General features: G+C 30.4%; 2 protein-coding genes across 3 annotated transcripts; one reads left to right on the forward strand and one right to left on the reverse strand.

The window, feature by feature from the left end:
* Positions 1–9,450: 9,450 nt before the first annotated feature.
* LOC120122140 (vascular-related unknown protein 1-like) lies at positions 9,451–10,506 on the reverse strand. The gene is made up of 3 exons (XM_039141370.1): positions 10,106–10,506; positions 9,950–10,021; positions 9,451–9,782 (listed from the first exon to the last, which is right to left on the reverse strand). The coding sequence occupies exons 1-3, from the start codon at positions 10,478–10,480 to the stop codon at positions 9,630–9,632; spliced, it is 600 nt and encodes a 199-aa protein (XP_038997301.1). The 5' UTR covers positions 10,481–10,506; the 3' UTR covers positions 9,451–9,629.
* Positions 10,507–14,467: 3,961 nt separating this feature from the next.
* LOC120122060 (protein DETOXIFICATION 46, chloroplastic-like) lies at positions 14,468–17,964 on the forward strand. 2 transcript variants are annotated; one of them, XM_039141311.1, is made up of 11 exons: positions 14,468–14,725; positions 14,833–14,970; positions 15,066–15,186; positions 15,416–15,524; positions 15,685–15,740; positions 16,432–16,487; positions 16,926–17,064; positions 17,156–17,293; positions 17,376–17,445; positions 17,531–17,640; positions 17,755–17,964. In XM_039141311.1, the coding sequence occupies exons 7-11, from the start codon at positions 16,933–16,935 to the stop codon at positions 17,881–17,883; spliced, it is 579 nt and encodes a 192-aa protein (XP_038997242.1). In that variant the 5' UTR covers positions 14,468–14,725; positions 14,833–14,970; positions 15,066–15,186; positions 15,416–15,524; positions 15,685–15,740; positions 16,432–16,487; positions 16,926–16,932; the 3' UTR covers positions 17,884–17,964. The 2 variants fall into 2 exon arrangements, with proteins under 2 accessions (XP_038997242.1, XP_038997241.1); XM_039141310.1 differs by lacking the exons at positions 14,468–14,725; positions 14,833–14,970; positions 15,066–15,186; ... (1 more) ...; positions 15,685–15,740; positions 16,432–16,487 and having other exon boundaries at positions 16,699–17,064; positions 17,755–17,960.
* Positions 17,965–21,335: the final 3,371 nt, after the last annotated feature.

The following is a 21,335-nucleotide window of genomic DNA, read 5'->3' on the forward strand; positions in this document are numbered from 1 at the left end:
GCTACCCATTCTTCTCGTACCCCGGCAATCTTTGCTAATTTAACTCGAAAGGGTTGAGTTTTAATTGACTTTGAATAGATTCGATTATCCAAAGCCCCTTCGATATGTAGCAAAGTTGTGTATTCTTCAATAGTAGGGACCAAGTCTTCCTTATTGAGAGTGAAGCAATTGTACCCTGGATTCCAGAATTGAATTAGGGCTCGGAGTAATTCATCATCAACTTCTACATAGAGCAAATGGGATGTCTCCGTAAGTCTGATAAAACTGCAATTTTTTTTTTGAATCCCAACTTTCCCAAATGCTTCGCAAATCTTGCATATCATTTCTTTTTAGTGAAATTGAAGCATAACTGGCCAAGTCAGATACATAATCATCCTGCAGACTGTCTCCTTCTTGTCTTTGTAAATTCTCAGCCCACTGTCTTACTTCTGAGTTTAGAATTATTTGACTTGAACACTTTTTATCCATAGATGAAGGCTTTCCAATGAGACAATTAACACAAGGATCAATGTCTTTTATCCTGTATGATGCTATGCAAACAGAAAAATAAAGAACACAGAAAAAAGAAAATAAATTAGTTTACATAATAAAGAAAATTTAATAATAACATTTACATAAATATTCTTTATTTAAACATGTTTTTCTGAATTTAAATAATTTAAATAAACATGTAATTTAAACAATAAATAAATTAACAGGAAAGTCAAAATTCATTTCTCCTGTGTGTACACCTATTTTGGACAAAATTTTGGCATGACTTCTGATCGGAAGAGTTTCTAAGGTTTTTTTATATGCAAGGTTTCAGATCTAAGAATAAAGGTACCCGAATTGTCCTTGTTAGTGCCCCCTTGGGTTGCTAACCCTCAATCCTAGTCCATCACAGACTAAAGTGGATCGAGTTCAATTCGAGGGGATACATTTCTCTATGCCTGACACGGAGAATAAATTCTCACGAAGACATAGAGCATATGAACCCCGGAAGTTACTTGCTAGGTCTGACACGGAGAATAAATTCTCACGAAGACGTCGCTTTCACTCCCACTTAAAAGGGACAACTCAATTATAGAGCTTTATGTTATGCAATGCAAGTGTTGTGTGTGAGGAGAAATGCTCAAACCTTTGACAGAAAAATAAATAATGAAATAAAATACTTGCAAATAAAACATATAAATATTATGAAAATAATAAGTAAATATATATATAAAAAAAATTAAATATATAAATTTTTAATTTTTAATTAATAGAGACAATTTATAATTGATTTTTAAAAGTTTGACCAGTCCCCAGCGGAGTCGCCAAGCTGTCGTAACCGGTTTTTGTCCGGGCATGAAATATTATTTTTTGCGGGGAAATTGATGTGAATAAATGGTTTTGAAAATAATTTGGGAGTCGCCATCGACCTTTTGGGTCAGGTAGGTCGAATACCTAAAAATTATTTTTTTTTTAAAGAGTTTTAAGAAAACACCAATAAAAAAATGAACTGATCTGCATTTATAACCAAAAATTCGTTCTTTTTAATAATAAAAAGGGATTCGTGGTCGGTTACGTTTAGGGAAGGATTAGCACCCCTACAACGCCCAAAATTGGTACTTTTTAATTATAAATTGTCTCTATTATTAAAATTATAAAAATTCAAAAATATATTTAATTTATAATTCTATTATTTCAAAATTATAAAAAAATATTTTAAAAATATCAGAAAAGAACTTCTAGGTGCCTTAAGACAGTTCTTTTCTTTGATATTGATAAATATTAATTTAAATAATATTGTTTAAAAAATATCAGAATAGGACATCCAGTTGTATTAAGACTGTCCTTTTCTTCGATATTAAAAATAAACATTAAAAAATTTATTCCAGATTTATTATATATATATTTATGAATACATAAAAATATTTAAAAATATAAATAAAATTAAAACAATAAAAATACCACTAAAACCATATATTTTAAAAGCAATAAAATAAATGAAAACTTATAAATTAAATGACTAAATTATAGTAAAATGAAAAACTTAATTCAATATTAATCAAAGTATTAGGGATTAAACATGCTATTTCTTTATTTTATTTATTTAGTGACTAAAATAAAATTATCTAAAATTCGGATATTATAATAAAATAAATTAAATATATAAACTAAGGATTAAAATATTATTTATTAAAATTAAAGGATTAAATCTGCTATTTATCCTAAATATATTATTTTAATATAAAGGACTAAAATGAATAAAATTAAAATTAAAGAACCAAATTAAAAGGATTATAAATTTGATTTAGTGACTAAAATGTAAAGTTCACAAATTGGGATGACTGCGGACGTGGTTTAACTATTTTATAATTACGCGCATAGTCCTTCCCAAAACGACATCGTTCGGGAAGGACTATATATGGTCCAAAACCGGCTGGCCCGAAGGGCCAGCCTTCATTTTTACTTCTCCTCTCTCTCTCTTCTTTGAGAGAAAACAATTTTCTCTCGCTTCTCTCTAGAACAGAGAGAAGCCAGTCGGCCGGCAGCAGTCAGTCGGCGTTCATCCGCCGTTAACCACCGCCGCCGGCCACCGTCTTCGGTGGCCGGAAAATTTTTTTTTTATCTAAACGTAGATCGGACCGTCCTAATGACGGTTCCGATGCTCTTTTCCGTTAAACGGCTCCCAATCGGAGCAAATCTAAAAAGAATACCTTCGGTTTTTCGAAGGTTTTGGTGAGATCCGGCGACGGTTGGGGTTCTCCGATGACAGGGTAAGCTTTTTTCCTCTCTTCTCTCTTTTTTTCCTTGCTGCGTTGATGTTGACTGAGATCGTTGGTATATTTTAGTATATTTTTTTCTGTTTTTTTATCTCTCTATGTTCTCTCTTTTTTTATGTTTCCGTCTCTGCCTCTGTCTCCGGTTTTTTTTGCTTGCAGATGGGGTGATGGCTTTATAGCCATCACCGGTGTTCGTCTCAGACCGGTCCGAAGAATGCTCTTTGGTGAGTCACCGGACTCCCAGTGGTGACTCACCGTTTGGGGGAGACGTGTGCGGCTACGGCCAGCCTTCTGGACTCTTTGGTAGACGTGGTGGAGGCTGGAACGTTGGTGTGGCGGTGAAGGCTTCTGGAAGCAGCGGCGGCGGCGCTGGGACGTGTCCCTAGGGTATAGATACCCTAGGGTTTCCTCTGGCAAACTGTGGACCGTTGGATCAAACCAGATCCAACGGCTGGAATTGAAGATGGCGGCTGAGGAAATTAGGGTTAGGAAACCCTAACTGGAACCCCAGATGTTTAGGGTTTCTGGTTTAATCTGGACTGGTTCTGGTTTGTTTGTAACTGGGCCGGTCCAGTTGTAATTGGTCTGTAATTATTTATTTATATAGATTTATTTAATATATATTTAATAATAATAATAATGATAATAATAATAATAATAATAATAATAATAATAATAATATGGGTAAAAAATTAGTATCTTCAGATATGTTTACACATCTCAACTTATGTTATGTTTACACATCTTATGTTAACTCGTTATATGTATTTGGACCTTATCGTAGCTCATTATTAGCTTATATTTAGGTTATCATATGCATATTATTCATTTCATATCATTTTATAACTCATTCTATTTTTTTCTTTATCTTTGTAGGAGTATTGGATGTTTGGAAGCCTTGCGCCAACTCAGTGGAAGCTCAACTGACTTATGGCAGCTCACAACAGCTCACTAAAAACTTATAGCAACTTAGGCTAGCTCACTTTAGCTTACATTAGCTCAAGGACTCCAGAAGATAGTTGAGACAGCTGAAGGGTACCTGACAGTAGCTGAACACTAGTTGGAGGACTACAAGAAACTAGAGTGACACTAGGTACCTAGTTAAGCTACTTGCCTCACTAGCTAGCTTACTAAGTTGCTAGCTTCCTTACTAGCTACATATGTCATCCAATCAAGTGGCAACCAAGTGCCGAGGGAGAGCATCCTACAAGTATGGACATGCAACACAATATCAAAGAGTCATGTGCTTTCATTTAAAATGCATGTAACCTTTTTGAATTCAAATGAAAGAACTATACTCCAAGCATTATAACCATTTGGCCAGGCCTTCTCAACTACATGTTTAGGCGCCACATGCATGAAGAATCACCACCATTTAGCCAAAGGGGATATCTATTCATCAAGGGTAACCAATACCATTTTTTGAAGCCTGAAGAGTTGTTTATTCATGTTTTAACTTAGCCAAAACATTAAGACTCTTTATGTATGCCTTAGCATAACCATTGTTTACCATTCATTAGTCTGGGACATGTTTCATCATTCAAAGGATTGTATCGCTTCATAATTGTACCTAGCCAAACCAATACATAGCTATTTAGCCATGTCCCTTCATCCACTATAAAATGCTAATGCCTTGGTATTTGTAAGGCATCACCCTATTTCAATTCAATATATTGTGAGGTTCTCCTCTTTACTTAAGTTTTGTAGAACTTATATCGACTTATCAAGATACTTTTGATCTTTTGCCGCCAACCCCTTCTTCCATTGATACTCTTGGTCGCTTCGATTCAAAATATCAAAGTGGTCAAAGTCTATTACTACCACACCTTGTTCAACGTTTAAGGATTGGTGTTAGGTTTCTTATAGCCTAATATCTTCCTTGTTGTTCAAGATACTATCCACCTTTCTTCTATTTCTTTCATAAGTCATCACTACGCCTACACTTCCGCAACTATTCTATTCATTTATTTTCTTTCAAACCCAACCAAATTACCCTACACCAACCACCAAGCCCTCTCTTTGAACCTATCTTCTTTCATGTACTTGCTTATTCACTAGATCCACAATCAAAGGCAGGAGTGCCTTACATCATCTACCATATAATTCATGATATATATACACTTTAAATGTTCATGCATGGTATCTTCTATACAGTATTTTATAACCAAAATTGTATATGCATTCGGATTTGGTACTTTTGTATTTATTTTTTATACCTTTTATCTTTTATGTTTGTTCTATTATTTATATTTGTTGTTTATGATTATCATTTTTTAAAAATAGTATCTTTGTTTTCTCAAAAAAAATAATATCTCTATTTATTAATTTGGGGTAAGTACAATACAATATCTCTTTTTATTATTCATTTGAGTAATTTAACTCAATTTTATTTTTCTTAAAAAATGAACTTATTAAATTTAATCAAATTGGTCTCTAAACATTATTTTAAATCAAATTAGTTCTAAAACTTGAGTCATTTTGTTCACCTGAATTTACAATTTATTAACAAAAGTTCAAGGAAAAATTCAACTAAAGGGTCAATTTAATATAAAAAAATCAAGGATAGTTTAGCCAAACTAGCCAAATTCATGTAATATTTTGTGTTTTAATATATGAATTTGAGTTTGTATGACTTTGACGGGACCAAAACCATCATGTATATATTATATGAATTTGAGTTTATAATTTATTCATATATAATTTTTAATATAATTTATATTAGTGTATGTATAAAAAAAAAGCGAATTGAAAGCTATTATCACTGTTCAAGTTGACATATTTATGTAAGTAAAGCTTAATTTAAAGGTAAACGAGGACACTCTTTATGTCACGATCTAGCTTTTGAATAATTAACATATTTCTATAAATTAACAGAGCTTTATAGAATAGATGAAAAAGGTAAAAGATAACAAAAATTAATTAAAAAGTAGATCAAATTGTACTAGAGATATAGTGGAAAATATCTTAATAATAGGGTTTCTAGTTATGTAATGTATTCAATGATTATATGCATTAAATGGTATTAGCCATAAGCATTACTTTGAACATGAATATCAAATTAAGATACTAAACTGATTCAAAAAAAATTAAATATTAAATTTAAACATTTGTCAAATTCAAACATTTGATTTTTTTACATGTAAATATACACAGAGATCAGAGTAGTGATAAAATATTAGAAGGGATAAAATATTTAAGTTCAAAATAATAGTGACTTATTATGTATTTGATATTACGTATTTAATCTTAGAAATTGAAGGAGACATAAATCTAATAAGTTTAAACTAATAGAGACCTAAAATGATATTAGACCAAAAGTTTTAGGAGGATAGGAGTCTTGATCTTCCCATTCTCTATATATTGCATATACATATACTTAAAAGTAGGGTTGTTCAAAAAAAATCAGTAATCGTTAACTGGTATAATTGTTATATTTAACATGTTAATTAACCGAACTATTAATATTAAATGATTTTAGTTAACCGAACCGTTAAAAATGATGGCTAATGGTTAAGGTTACGATTACAAATTTTGATAAACGGTTAATCGATAATAAACTAAATTTATAATTTATTATATTTTTACATAAATAATTTAATATAATTTTTTTATTATTTCTAAATTATAATTTATATATATTTTTAATAAAATTTATGCACAAGTAACTTGATATATATATATATATGTATATATATATATATATATATATATATATATATTTTTTAACTTTTTATTTCTTTGGAAATACAAAAACATGGTTACAGAAATATAATTATTTATTTATTGTTAGGTACCAAGATATTGAGAGTTTTACATCCTTATATCAGTGTAAGTACGTGTTAAGTGCTACACATTTCTATTTTATTCACTTACACCAATGTACCGCTGCAAGTATGTGTTAAATGTTATACTTTTTGTATGAATTATGAAAATTTTTGAAAATAATTATAATAAATTTATTGTAGGTTAACTTGTAATTGAACCATTAATAACAATTAACCGTTAGTGATTAGCCTTTTTTTAACAATTAGGTTACAGTTAGAAAAATCTCATAACTATTATAACGGTTAACTAACCATATTAAATGGTACGGTTAATTGTATATGAATAGCCCTACTTAAAGTAGGAAAGAATGCAAATTTTATCTCATGGTGTCAGCAATTAACTTAAAAAATTATGTTAAAAATTTAAAGGTAAGAAATTAGACCATAAATAAAAAAATTTAAAAAATATATTTTTCTCATAAAATTTTTAAAGAGGCAATGCACCTAGTATTTCTCTATCCATCCGGTTTAGAAGAATGTGAATGTGATAATATTAAACAATGACGTATAAGAATAAAAGAGGCACATGAATCAATTTATCTCTGTTGTTAAATAAATTGTTGTTGTTCTTAGAGATTATGGATTCGAGCACCAACGGCTCTAGTAAAATGTTTGAGCTTTTATTATATAATGGTTGAGAGTATTTAGAACATATATTACTTTAATAAAGAAAAGTAAAAGGAGGGGATGTTTTAGCTGAAATTGTTTTTAACGACTCAGGTTTCTCTCAAGTGTTTAAACCTGTCTTTAATGCCTCAGCACATGGAGGGGTCTTCCTTGTGAATCATTTAAATGAATGGCCTGCAATAGGTGTTGGATATTTATTAATATTTAAACCTTTGTCTTTTTTTGTATTTATTTATTTATTTATTTACAAGGAATTTACGAAATCAATGTTAAATAAATTTAATTTTAAACATTAAAATTTTTTCTTTTTTATTATGGAAATAAATAATTTTGCGAGGCTATGAGCTATTTGTTTCTTTATTCCATTTTGGAAAAAAAAAAGTTTTTCTAAAAAAACAATTAAATAATTTAGAACCTTAGTTAATTGAAACTTTCAAAATAAACAAATTTTAAACATTGGTCAAATGTTTCAGAACAAAGTGCAATTAAGATGAAATAAATTCGAGGGTACCTTTTAAAAAAAATATCACAATTTGCTTTCCAGCCCCTTGAATTTAGATGTGATTATCATTATTGTTATTAATGTGGAAATTAAAACCGTTTGTTCTCCTTTAATTTTACTATATTAATTGAAAAGTTTGGACATTTATTTGGTAAACCCTAAAATAATATTTCTTAACTTCTAAGTATAAAATTTAATTAATTATTTGAGTTCTTAGTTCATGTGTTGTCAATCTATTTAAAAAGAATATTTTTAATTAATTTTTTGGTTTGATTTGCTTTCAATCACCCACTACATGGCACATTAACTACTTTCAACATTTCTTAATTGATATATTATACGTAATATATAAATAACTCTATATAATATTTTCTCATAAATATATTAAAAAATAAATATAAATTATTTAAAAATTAAACACAAGAATAGGGACCGTTTGTTTTCATGTAATTGATTTTTTTGGAAAATGTTTTTCTTATTTTTCAGTGTTTGGTTGGTTGAAAAAAGATGGTCAATGTAATTCATTTTCTTGGTCAATTGAATTTCCTTTGATTTTTTTTTTGGAAAATGATCTACGATTTAATTTTTCGTAAGTCATTTTACGAACTTTTCACATCAAAATATAAACACTTAAAATATCATAAAAATTTGTACTAAGAGATTGACCTATATCAAAAGGGTAATAAATTTAGTTTGCTTTAAATTTAATATCATAAATTATTGCTTGAGTTATTCAATTTTTTAGAAAAAGATTTTGTTATAAATTTTGTTTTGTTATAAATATAGAATTTGTTGTAACTTTTAAAATTAAAATAAATTAAAATAAAAGGTTAAATTTTTTGTCACTATACATGGCACCATTTGATTTGAGGGTTAAGTTTATCTCAATTTATTAAAATTAGAACCAAATTTATAGAATATATAAGCAACAGTGACCAAATGTGTAATTATACCAAATATTTTAACTACCACATCAGCTTCTCCGTTAAATATTAACAGGAAGTGACTTAATTGAATGCATTAAAATAATTGAGTGACATGATTAATAAAATTTCAAAAATATTGATCAAAATGAAAAAGGGATAATAGTTATGTGGTCACTGGTATAGCTTATCATTTATTTTAAATAATCTATCTTTAATTTTTTTTAATTAATTTATATTTATACGTTGAATCTTTTAAAATTTAAATTTTTATAAATTAAACTAATGTTACTTGCATTTAGTAATGCGCATCGTTGCTCGTGAGCATATAAGAATCATCCCTATTCACTTGAGACAAATCCTTTTATTAATTGGATTCCATTTTCAAAGTACTTTCCTTTTGCTTTTGAAAATTGAACTAAAAAAGATGCTCACGGTTCTTTCATTTATTACTTAGTTGAACGCCCTCTAAAAAGTATTGGATAATTCTTCACCACTTTCTTTTCTTTATTTGTTGCTTTTTGAACATTTCACACTCTTCTTATTAAGAAACCGAATCATGTTTTAAGTAGTAATGTGTACAGTACATTGCCAGATATATATTTGGATGCATGCTAAAAACATATTTTGACATTGATTTTATTTATATTTTTAGATAATCTATGTGACTATAAGGTTAAAATTTATTTTTGCATATTAATAATGTATATATTCTACAAACACAATTGTTTAGATTTCGATCTTTTACGAAAAACAACTTTAATTTTACGAACATTCTTAAAAGCAGAAAATAAGAAATTCTTTATACAAAGATATGGCAAGTAATACTAGATGGAAGGAAGACACAAGGGAAAGAAGAGGGAGTGGGTGCAACGAAATATTATCGTCGCTATCTTTCGATTCCGGCTTCTTCTCATCGTTGATATTACAATTATATCGACCAGGACGAAACCATATTGTAAACAAGACATGATCGGAAACAGTTGGTGCCTGCGGATTAACGATATTAACGGAGATAGTTAACTAACATGGAGAAAGGAACCAAGCACAACCCTCTTTTGTTTAACTCTGTACAATCTTTCTTCCCGTCATGGAAATTCAATTTGTTTTCTTCTTCTTCTATATGTATGTCTGAACAATTCTCTGCACTTTCCTTCCCCTAAAACACACACACACACGCACATACACAAAGCTATTATAAAAAATGTTGAAAGTAGAAAGTTGAAGCCATCAACTTAAGGAAAAAAAAAACATATACATATACATACACACACTTATATATGGATATTAATTATCAAGATGATTCTGAGAATAATCGATTTTTACCAGAGAACTATGTGCAGCTTCATTTTCTCTCTTTCTGGGATTCATATTGATTGATTTCCAATCATCACTAACCTATTAAAAAGTTGTTGAATTAAAACCATCAACTTAAGAAACAGCAAAGCTAAAAAATACAGTATATATATTTATATATATTACCTTGGGACTATTGACCGGTGAGCTAGCGGTATCCTCCAATGAATCATCCTGGTCGCTAATCTCTTCGGCTCTTGTTTTCTTGAACCTCAATTTCCTGGGAAAAACACGGTGATGATGGTCGATATTAGTGAGGGTCGACGATGATTTCCATGCATCTCCTCGGGTCATTGCGGCATCGGAGATCAACGAAGAACCACAGCTGAAACTCGAACAATAACTATTTTGCTGCTGCAGCTGATGATGATGGTGATTATTGTTGTTTGAGAAATCTTCAAAATAAGCAGTCCAGCCGCTTTCTTCGACTGAATCGTCGTCCTCGGGTGATGTTTTTTGTTTGGAAACAGCAGATGAATTGATGATGGAGTAATCTTCCATATCCAGAAAGGGGAGAGCTTCTATGGATTTGAAAAAAATAGTCGAGAATCACTTTACAATGAAGGATTTATAATGAGAGAGAAAAATTAGTTCATCAAAATAATAATACAAAAAAGGGAACCCATGGTTTAGAATCTTGGTGAGACCCAAGAGTGGGCCAAGGATAGTTTGAGGAAATTAAAGCAGCAGTTGCAACAAAACATATAAAAAAATAAAGTAAACTACTTATTTAGTCACCCACTTGTTCCTATAGTTCTATTTCGGTCACTCAATTATTTTTTTCAAAGTCATACATTTTTTTAAAGAAAGGGTCTCATTAAAACCCCTTCTAAAACCTACAAGGGGAAAACAACGCCCACAAATATATTAATCATGATCAAAATCATGAGTTACAGCAGAGCTAATAACCTCGGGACAAACCAAGTCAAAGAACAACATATTCCCTGGTCTAAGTGCCCAAGAGACTAACTCATGGGCCACCTGGTTACAAAAACTGAGAAAGATGCATTGGTCTGCAAGATGGATCGAGCTTCAACCAGATGAAATCCTAGGGTGGACAAATCTGCTACATTCAAGACAGTTTATCAGCCAGCATTGTCGAATCAGTCTCAAAAGCAACTTGGTGTCGATGGTTATGTTACGTTTTGGTTCTATTTTTATCATCCGTCTTTAAAAAAATTAACGGTGATACTGATGTGTCATCATAAGATAATACTACATCATCATCAAAAGAATAAAAACATCACGGTGGACGATTAAAATAGAATCGAAATGTAATATTACGTATGATTTTGAAAAAATAATTAAGTGACTAAAACAAAATTTAAGTAATACATGGATGAACCAAATAGATAGTTTACCTAATACGAAATTAAAGTTTGGCTGAGAGAGAAGAAGAGAACGTGCAAAAGGAAAGGTAAGCTTATTTTCTATATATATAAATAAATATTAGTGTATAATTAATAAAAGGGGAAGACGTTGACCTTTCAAGTTTAAATTGGCACTCAACAATGGCAACCATTTTCTTTGTTGGGACTGACCTTTCAACCAAAAACAATTAATTAGTCAATTAAATTTAATCCCAATATTACAAGACTCAAAGACTCCAACAATGATCATTTTTAAATAAATAATAACTAACGGGTTGAATCAAGTGATAAACAACTTGATATTGGTTAAGCAAAGTCTCAGGTTCGAGTCTTTATGTATGTAAAAAATCTCTACTATGAGACTCACCTACAAAAGCCAGGTGTGATAATATTCTAAGTTCAGAATTTTGCCCATATGAGTGGAGACAAAATTAGGATTAATTTTTTTTGACAATAATTTTGATTAAATTTTAAGAGGATTAAGTTGATTAATTTTAGATTTATTAAAAATCTAACAAGGGTTTAAATTCAAAATTTTAATGAGTGAGACTTAATTTGTTATATATTTAAATTAACAAGATCTAAATTGCTATCAAACATAAAATTTTGAAGACATGACCCCTCTCAATTAGGGATAGTAATGGGTCGAATTAGGTCAGGTTTTCAATTAAATCAAATAGTATTCCCCTCCATCATGTTGGTAATGCAAAGAATCTTACATTGTGCGTCTCTTTTTAGACATGATCCTCTTAATAGAATATTATTTTATTAGTTTATATTTTACTGCTTCTAGTTGTTACAAAATATTTAATACATTTTATGGTAATTAAAACAAGATTTATAAAAGTTAATTATTTTGTAATTGTTATTAGATTTTTTACCATTTTACCTGTACTTTAAACTTGTAAATAGAGGTTGATTTTCCGTTTCGATATATACAACAATAAGAGGAATTTTCTCTTATTCTTATTTCTTTTTCTAGTATTAGTTTTTGATAACCGGTCTATAATCGGAGAGAAATATTTCTAACCCCAATTCTCATCTTTCCGAGAAGAGCATTATGACTTCCATATTTGTCGAATGTACGAATATTGAAAAATTGTGTTAATCTTAAAGGATAACATCTATTTCTGCGATTAAACTAATCAGAGTGATGTTTTTTAAGCCAAAGGTTTTTTCGTGGCACAATTATGGACGTATATTGAATTATTTTGTCTGATATCACATAACAATCGAGCATAGATTATAGAAAGGAACTAATCTCACATAATATCGATAACAATTCATACATTTATAACAAAAGATTGCATGATCTCACTAAGCATCATACTAAACATATGCATGGATAGCTAATATTCTACCACCACATGCGGTTACAACATACAATAAAGCCAATATGTCACACATGTTAACGTTTGTTCGATAAGTTCAATCAAGGTAGCATAACTACAAAATCATATTTACAATTTATGTATTAGGAATAATCAATGGCAGATCCAAAAATAAATTTAGGATGGTCACATATATATTAATAATATAATTTTTTTAATACGATAAAATTTCAAAATGGGCACCATAGAATTTAAGGGTGGGCACACATACATTAGTAAAGAAAATTTTGATTTTTAAAGAAGAAAATTTGAATTCTAGTAAATTTCAAGGTAGGCACATGCCTACCTTAATATCAATGTGGATCTGCCACTTGGCGTAATTCTTGCCTTGCATGTCTTTATATGTCCTATTTTTAATCATAACTTGTTCTCTCTCTTAGAACATTATACAAAAACATAATATTTTTTATAGCTTTGTAATACCTCAAATTTTGGTTAGTAACTAAAACGTAAGTTTTGAAAGTTTTATGACCAAAATATTTACTTTGTAAAAGTTTAGGGACCATAAATATAATTTTTAAAATTTATATATTTTGGACCATAAATGAGTAGTTTATTCTGAAATTGATGTTTTCGTGGGAATAAAAATTTTGATTTGATATTTGTGTTAAAAGCTATAATGCAATCAGATAATCGATCAAACCGGAATTTCACAAAAAATGGATGATGATAGAAAAGGGTTAGAAATATTATTTTCATAATTTAGAACAATGAAATTTAATATGGATCAATGGAATTAAGGTTGATTTCCCATGTTAAGCCAAAATTGTGAAAATTGGTGACTAAATTACAATTATCGAAGATTGCCAAGGATAAAGTTGGAAAGTCAATTTTTTGGTCATCTTTGACGTTAGAATATTAAAATGGAAGATATTTCAATGGAAAGTTAAAATTATCATGTTTCATTAAGGGCCAAATGATAATTTTACATTCATTGAATTTTTAATTCAACTATATTAGAATCAAGCCAAGTGTATTATGATAATTATGAAGAAAAAATAAAGAAAATTTAAGCAACTTCTTCCAGCCGTGACATTCATTGAAGGTAAGGGGAGCTGTTTAATTTTATATTTAAGGTTATTCGATTGATTTTTAGGTTAAGCTATTAGATAGAGAATTAATCTACTTGCAATTCTCTATCATTTCGTATAAATAATTCATGGAGAACATTTTTGGATGATGAAATTCATGATTAGAGTTCATAAAGAACATGTTGAATTTTGAATAATTAAAGGATGGTTTTTATGTTATTGCAGTAAAATGGGTTTTTAGCGGCGTTGTTTGAATAAACGCCGGTAAAAATCGTATTTTAGTAGCGTTTTTATATAAACACATCTAAATACTGTACTTTAGTAGCGTTTTTGTATAAACACTGCTAAAAATATTACTTTAGTGACGTTTAAGCATAAACGCCGCTAAATACTGTAATTATTTAGAGCTTTTAATAAACGCCGCTAAATAATATACTTTAGTGGATTTTTATACAAACGCCGCTAAAGAGTCTTACTTTAGTGTCTTTTATGCTTAAAACGCCGCTAAATACTCATACTTTAGTGGCGTTTTTATACAAATGATGCTAAAAACTCATACTTGGATGGGGTTTAAACATAAACGCCGCTAAATAATATGTTTTTTTTACTAACGCCGCGAAATACTCGGACTGACCTTTATATATATGTATATATATACACCACATTTAACCAAATTTAGCAAACCCTAGCCCTAAACTCAACTCTGGGCAGCCTCATGCTTTTGAGAAATCTCACCTCTCCTCTCTCGGCCGACTCCTCGACCCAAGGCTTTCACTCTAACGTCACCGGCCACTCATTGGCCACAACTTATCGGTGGCCATACTCCGATTCCGATAGCTAAACAAACCAAAATTGACCCCAAATTGTGTTTATAACCTTTGGTTCCAATGAAGAACATTTTACTGTTCTTCACTCTGTTTTCACCAATGAAGTTCCTCTTTCGATCCATTTCCGGTAAAAGTTTCAAAACTTTACAGATGCCCAGTACTCCCATTTGGGAGGTTGATCGAACCGATTGCTTATCTCATTTCGTTTCGTGTATTTGTTGTTGTTGAAAACAGGTCCCAACAAGACACTGCTTCGAGCATTGGGTCGCCGCCAGTTTTCGGATTTAACTGCAGAAAAAGCCAAACGGAATTACGCTGACAATGTCTCCTAGTACAACACTGTTTATTGTCTTTTTTTTTTTTTTTGGAAAGGTAAATGAATGAAGAGTGAAGAACCTCTGATATGTTTAAATGGCTTCCCGTGATGAGTTTTGAGCCAAATATTGTTTAACTTGGTTTATTTTCAGGCAGCATCAGCTGTTATCAAAGAATCCGTTGAACCGATCTTGGAAGAATACCGACCTACATGAGTTAAGTCACTGAAGTTCAGCAAATTGTCTCTTGGAACTGTAGCTCCGAAGATTGAAGGTATAAATCTACGGATTTGTTTGTTAAGCATGTTTCTGTTTCCGTCATTTTTCATGTGCAGCAATTTTTTATGTTCCGATTTGGGTTTTGTGTCTGTGAAATATCACTGTGGTACTTGATGAAGTTTGAGAACTATTCGCTATTTATGTTCTATACAAATTCAATAAAAAAAATGCTTTACTCTGTCATTTAATAAAAAAAATGCTTTAACAATACTTTCTTGCTGTAGGATAAGGATGGAGTGCAGCATCAAATATCTATCCTGCTCTTTATCGGGTTATTTTGCGGCCTCTTGTTGCTTATCTTGTCATTTTGCTTTGGTTCGTGGGCATTAACAGGTAAAAATGACTGGTAAAGTCTTTTTTTTATCAGTTCCAGATAATTAAAATGCAGGATGCTTATTGACCTTGTTGACTGGCTGTATCTATTGTTTCCACTTATGATAGATGGCAAGAATCCTAATAAAAATGAATTCATTCTGCCATTTGATCATTTCAGTTTTTTCTAGGCCAAAAAATGCACATCTTGTACCTGCTGGAAACACATATATTCAGGTTTACTTTCTTCAATGTTTATTTCCTATTTAACCTTTCAGTTATTCTCTCTTAGGCTTTCTTCCTTTTATGGACATAAACCTTGGAATTTGTTAGACGGAAAGGTAACTTTAGTAATGGAATTCGTACTTCTTTAAATCAGTTCTATTTCCTTTCCTCTTGATTGTTCACGGTTCAGAGATATTTAAGGGAATGTTCATTTTCGGAAAACTGAAGCACACTTATTTTGTAGATTTCGTACTTTTTCTCTGGCTATAGGTTATATCTATCCAATGGGATGTCAAATTAATGAATTGGCCAACTGGGTCCACTTAACTCCTGAAATATGCTCCATCTTTAATAGGTTATCAAATTGAAGTGTTATATCTGCTTTCAACTGGTCATGTGTTTATCATATCATGTGATGGAGGGTAGAAAGCAGTCTTCTGGAGGTTATTCTGCCCTAACTGGACTTGGGGCTCATAAATTTTTCTTTGGAACTTAAGCCGTTACTATTTGCATCTGCTTGGTTGACATCTGTTATTTGAAATCCATCCTATTACTACCATCTTTTATGAGTTATTCCTACAGCTAGTTATCCTCTTGGAGCAACAAGTTGAACTGAACTGTCTAGTTTTTATTCTTATGACTTCTTCTCGTCTTGATTATTTCCATTGCCTTTTAATTGAAACAAAGTCTTTTCTGCATGTAGATTAGAGGTTTAGCATGGCCGACAGTTGTAGTTGGATGAGTGGCGCAAAATGCCAGGTGTGATGTATTTTATTTTCTCCTCCCAGTGAATTGTGTTTCGAATGAACTTGCGATGCATTTTGAGTTATCGGCAAACTGTAATATGGGATGTATACAGAAAGCTTAATATTATTATTATTATTATTTGTGAAATGAAACTGCTTTTGCAAGACTCCTATTCTATATGATCCAGCTATAACCAAGGATGTCAGCTAATAAGCTATTGGATCTTTTATGATCCTAGTATTCATCATCTATTTTGTGGGATATATTTTAGTCAATATCCATTTACGTACTCTGCAATATTATTTTTGTCCAATACTGGCATACTTGTTTTAGTAGGATTCATTCTAGCCTGATTGCTGATGGATTTTCCGTTGTTGATTTACCATGATTGCATGTATTTGTTGCTTCATTTCCTTTTTGTTTCTCTCACACTCTCTTTCTGTCGCCCAGCCTTGGCATGAAAGATTCCTGGGGACCATTGAAAGCTTTGGCTGTTGCCAGTGCCATAAATGGTATTGGTGATGTTGTCCTCTGCATGTATTTAGGCTATGGTACTGCTGGGGCAGCGTGGGCAACAATGGTTTCACAGGTGCTGAATGAACCCAAATTTCCCATTTGTACAAGTGTTCATTGACTGGGAAATACTCTTTCGCATTCCCACTTACCGGCATATGTTCTAGGTTGCTGCAGCTTATATGATGATCGATGCTCTAAACAAGAAAGGGTACAATGCATTTGTAATCTCCATTCCATCATTTAATGAACTGTTGATCGTGCTAGCAATTGCTGGTACAGTAGTTGTAACTTTGATGTCAAAGGTCATTTAACTTCATTTAATAGCAATATCTTTTACTCTGCAACCATATGCTTTCATCTGAGATGCTTCGATGTTCTTTTTAGGTAGTTTTCTACTCTCTCCTTATATATTTCGCCACATCCATGGGAACACACACTGTTGCTGCTCATCAGGTTAGATTTTACTCACGCTTGTGATTCTTGGTCATTTTTCTGCTTTTATCTTGCATATTTGAAATTCAATAACCATTCTCACCAAGTCATGCTTCAAATATTTGCCATGTGCGGGGTGTTGGGTGAGCCTCTCTCTCAAACTGCACAGTTATTTATGCCCGAGTTGATATATGGGGTCAATCGAAGTTTTCCAAAGGTTGGTTACCTCAACTTTGGTTTTATGCCTCTTCCGCATTGATAAGTAGTATGGAATCTTTCATTTTGGATGCAGTCCCCAAACATGTGATGAATTATTTATCATATCAAACAGGCTAGAATGCTGCTAAAATCACTTGTCACTATCGCCGCCGCACTTGGACTGCTATTAGGGATTATTGCGACATCAGTTCCTTGTTTTTTTCCCAATATATTTACACCAGATATAAAGGTCATACATTAGGTCAGTTCATGTTTGCTTATGGCGTGACAAGCAGTGGGAAGACTCATACGAAGAGCAATGAAGACTAAATTCTAGTGATTTATGACTTAAAAACTATCATTTCCACTTTTACACAATTTCATATTTGTCTTGAGGTTGCTTGCACCCTGTAAATGAATTGAACGTTCAGTGAACCGTTCATGAACCGTACGGTGAGAAGTTCGTTTATGTTCGTTTATTTATTAAATGAATGAACATGAACAAGATTTTGCGTTCGTTTAATTAAATGAACGAACATGAACAAATGGCTCGTTCGTTCATTTACGTTCGTGAACGTTCGATTATATGTTCATTTATGTTCGTTCATTTATGTTCAAATAGAGGGCAAGTTGAATATGTTACGAAGATTATTGAAGTTGTTTGGATTTCAAGAAGATTGTTTTGTTGACAAATTCACTTTAAGACTTTATTATGTTCTTATAGTTTATTTATGATTTATGTATGTTTTTGTCGTATTCGAACAAATTAACTCTAAAGTTGTAGGTTATATTAAATAATTTTAAGTTGTTATTCTTATTGTTTACTTTTTTTACATTCAATTGTTGTGTTCGAATAAGTTTTCTTTTGTTTATGTTGTTCGTTTATGTTCATTTATTATGTTTGTATATTTTGATAATTTTCATCTCATAGGAGTTTTTTTTTTTAATCTTTTTCACTCGTACGAGTATTTAAATCACTTTATCATTTAAAGCAAATTCAAATATTTTATTAATTGAGGGTCTTATAAATATTTTAACCCGAAATGACAATTTGGGAAAATTTTATTTCTCAAGGACACGTCAAACATTACTTGAATATCATATCATGTTGATATATCACTTCACTATCCATTATTAAAATGTTATATTGTGTAATCATATTCGACCAACAAAGCATCGTGCTTACGGAAGCCATGAAGCACTTCAAAGTTTGAGATATACTAATCTTACTTGTTTGACTCGACATTATTCACCTTTGATTTGAGATGTCTGCATAAGCGATACAAATTCAACAAATGGATATTCAGGGTATTTATCCACATTTGTTTTAAATTTACAACAAGTTTAAATTCATGGAAAACCAATTAAATTTTCAAATTCGTGATCTGAATTATCATTCTTAATTTATTTACATTAGACCATTCACGAAATATAATGGAATATCTTTATAGAAGCGAAATATGACCGATGATGACTTAACTCTTAATAAGACGCTAGTTAGTACTAAACTAATTGAAGCAACTCATGTTGGCATGAAGTACCTACATAAAAAAGTGACGCTCTATTATATAGTATATGTTTATTGAAAAAATTAAGGTGGGCGAGCCAAAATTACATTTTTTTTATTTATAATTTTTTATATTATATCTTGTTTGATAATATATTTAAAAAATAATTAAGTAAAAATTAAAATTTTCATTGATTAATTTTATAAATACATTTGATAAAATTAAATGATAAGTAATGCTTGTACTTTGGGTATGGGTTAATCAGACTTGGAAATACATTTTGAGTCCATTGACGGTGAATGGGCCTTATTATGTGTCGTATGGGCAGAGTTTGCACTTTGATAATTGAAAATGATAATAAATTTTGCAATTATCAAAGTATCCTAGCCCTACTACATCCAAATTTTAAGTAATTAATAGTTAGCTTCATTCTTTTATGTATTCTCATAATTAATTTCAGAAATATTAATTAGTTTGAGGTGGTTCAGTCTATCCTAAATAATCTTATTATATATATATATATATATATATTGTTTGATAATAATTTTATGTTAATAGTTTTACATTTTTATAATTATATTTTAATAAAAAATATTTTTTTAATAAATAAACAGTTGATCTGCCATTTTCACCTATGAAAAATTTTTATAAAGAAAATTATATCAATATTGATTGAATTTAATTCGATTGGTATGTCGTTAAAATAGTACACGAGGATATAGAATCAAACATATTTGAATGTTTAAATATCTTTAAATACACAGGTGAGAGAGGTCTAACATCTAACTAAGTAGTATAAACTTTATGTCAATTTGTTAAAAGTATATTTTATAAAATTCCTTACCAAATATATTTTTTAATATTAAATAATTTAAAACAGTAAATAATCTTCAACATTATATCAAAATTCAAACTAATAACTAATTTTTCATTTCATTAGTTCGTAAGGCCTTTTATAGCTGATCAAAGATGCTCTAAATTGATTGGCAAATGATCATGTTCACATTGATCGATCCAAGCAAAAGAACAAAAGCATGGTGGCAAGCGTTTTTCATGTTACTATGTAGTTGAAATTTCTTCTTTAATTGATAAGACTTTATCCATTAAGCCAAGACCTCTCATTGCTTCCCTCTCTAATTTTGGTGTTCCATAATTCAACAAATAGGGGTAAAAATAGTTATTCTAATCAAAGTAGTCAAATATTTAAATTTGAAGGGGCTAAGAATTTCTTTTATATATAATATTAAGGATTAATGTGAAAATAAATGTTTAAACTATACCGTAAGTTAACTTTAGGTTTCTAAAGAATTTTTCGTTAAAAATAGGTGTTTAATGTTTTCTCCATTATACTTTTAGGTGTATAGAGTTTTTTCCTCTATACTTTTAGGTGCATAGCGTTTTCTCTATTATATTTTGAGGTGCCTACGCATGAATGATTGTTAAAAAAAAATCTTTTATATGATGTCTATGGTTTCGCTTAATACAAAAATAATAATCCAAACTATATCCAAAGCTAACTTTAGGTGCCTAAAGAATTTTATCACTAACTATAGGTCCTAAATGTTTCCAACGTTACACTTTTAGGTGTGTAGACTACATCGAAATTAAATTTTATATATTTTAAAAAATTTTATTTTTTTAAATATTTAAAATATTATTTTAAAAAATATTTTTAAGAAAAAAATTACCCCTCCTACCTATGTAAAAATTTTCAAAGCCCCCAATCGCCCAATAAATCCCTAAAGTTAACTTATAGTGAGATGATAAATGTAGGATAGAATTTGGGATTTGAGTATTAGGTTTATGAATTTAAATTTAGATTTATGGATTAAGGGGATTGAGACTACATCAAGAGAGGGTGATCGATAGTGGAGGTTCGATGACGGCTGAGTGGTCTTTCGAGAATAGCAAAGGTGACCGATATGAGCTACAACGATCTATAATGGGTAAAATGAGAGATTTTAGGGTAGCAAGGTTTTTTTAATTTTAGAAAAATTTGTATTTTTAAATTAATAATATTATTAAGTTTTGAAAAAATAAAAAAAATATAAACATTATCGGTGTCACTTAATGATTTTTTAATGGTCATTATTATAGGCACCTAAATGTGTAACACAAGAAAAATTAGTTATCTATTTTTAACAAAAAATGTTTTAGACACCTAAAGTTAATTTTTAACTTAGGGTATAGCTTGTGCACTTATTTT

Source organism: Hibiscus syriacus, unplaced genomic scaffold, assembly GCF_006381635.1.
Source record: "Hibiscus syriacus cultivar Baekdansim isolate YM2019G1 unplaced genomic scaffold, ASM638163v2 tig00110384_pilon, whole genome shotgun sequence".
NCBI lineage: Eukaryota > Viridiplantae > Streptophyta > Magnoliopsida > Malvales > Malvaceae > Hibiscus > Hibiscus syriacus.

Coding starts and splice junctions, on each gene's coding strand:
- LOC120122140 (XM_039141370.1), bottom strand. CDS start 10,480: ATGGAAGATTACTCCATCATCAATTCATCTGCTGTTTCCAAACAAAAA. Junction 10,022..10,105: donor CACCGGTCAATAGTCCCAAG/GTAATATATATA, acceptor ACTTTTTAATAG/GTTAGTGATGATTGGAAATC. Junction 9,783..9,949: donor AAGCTGCACATAGTTCTCTG/GTAAAAATCGAT, acceptor TGTGTGTTTTAG/GGGAAGGAAAGTGCAGAGAA.
- LOC120122060 (XM_039141311.1), top strand. CDS start 16,933: ATGAAAGATTCCTGGGGACCATTGAAAGCTTTGGCTGTTGCCAGTGCC. Junction 17,446..17,530: donor CACTGTTGCTGCTCATCAGG/TTAGATTTTACT, acceptor ATTCTCACCAAG/TCATGCTTCAAATATTTGCC. Junction 17,641..17,754: donor TCAATCGAAGTTTTCCAAAG/GTTGGTTACCTC, acceptor CATATCAAACAG/GCTAGAATGCTGCTAAAATC.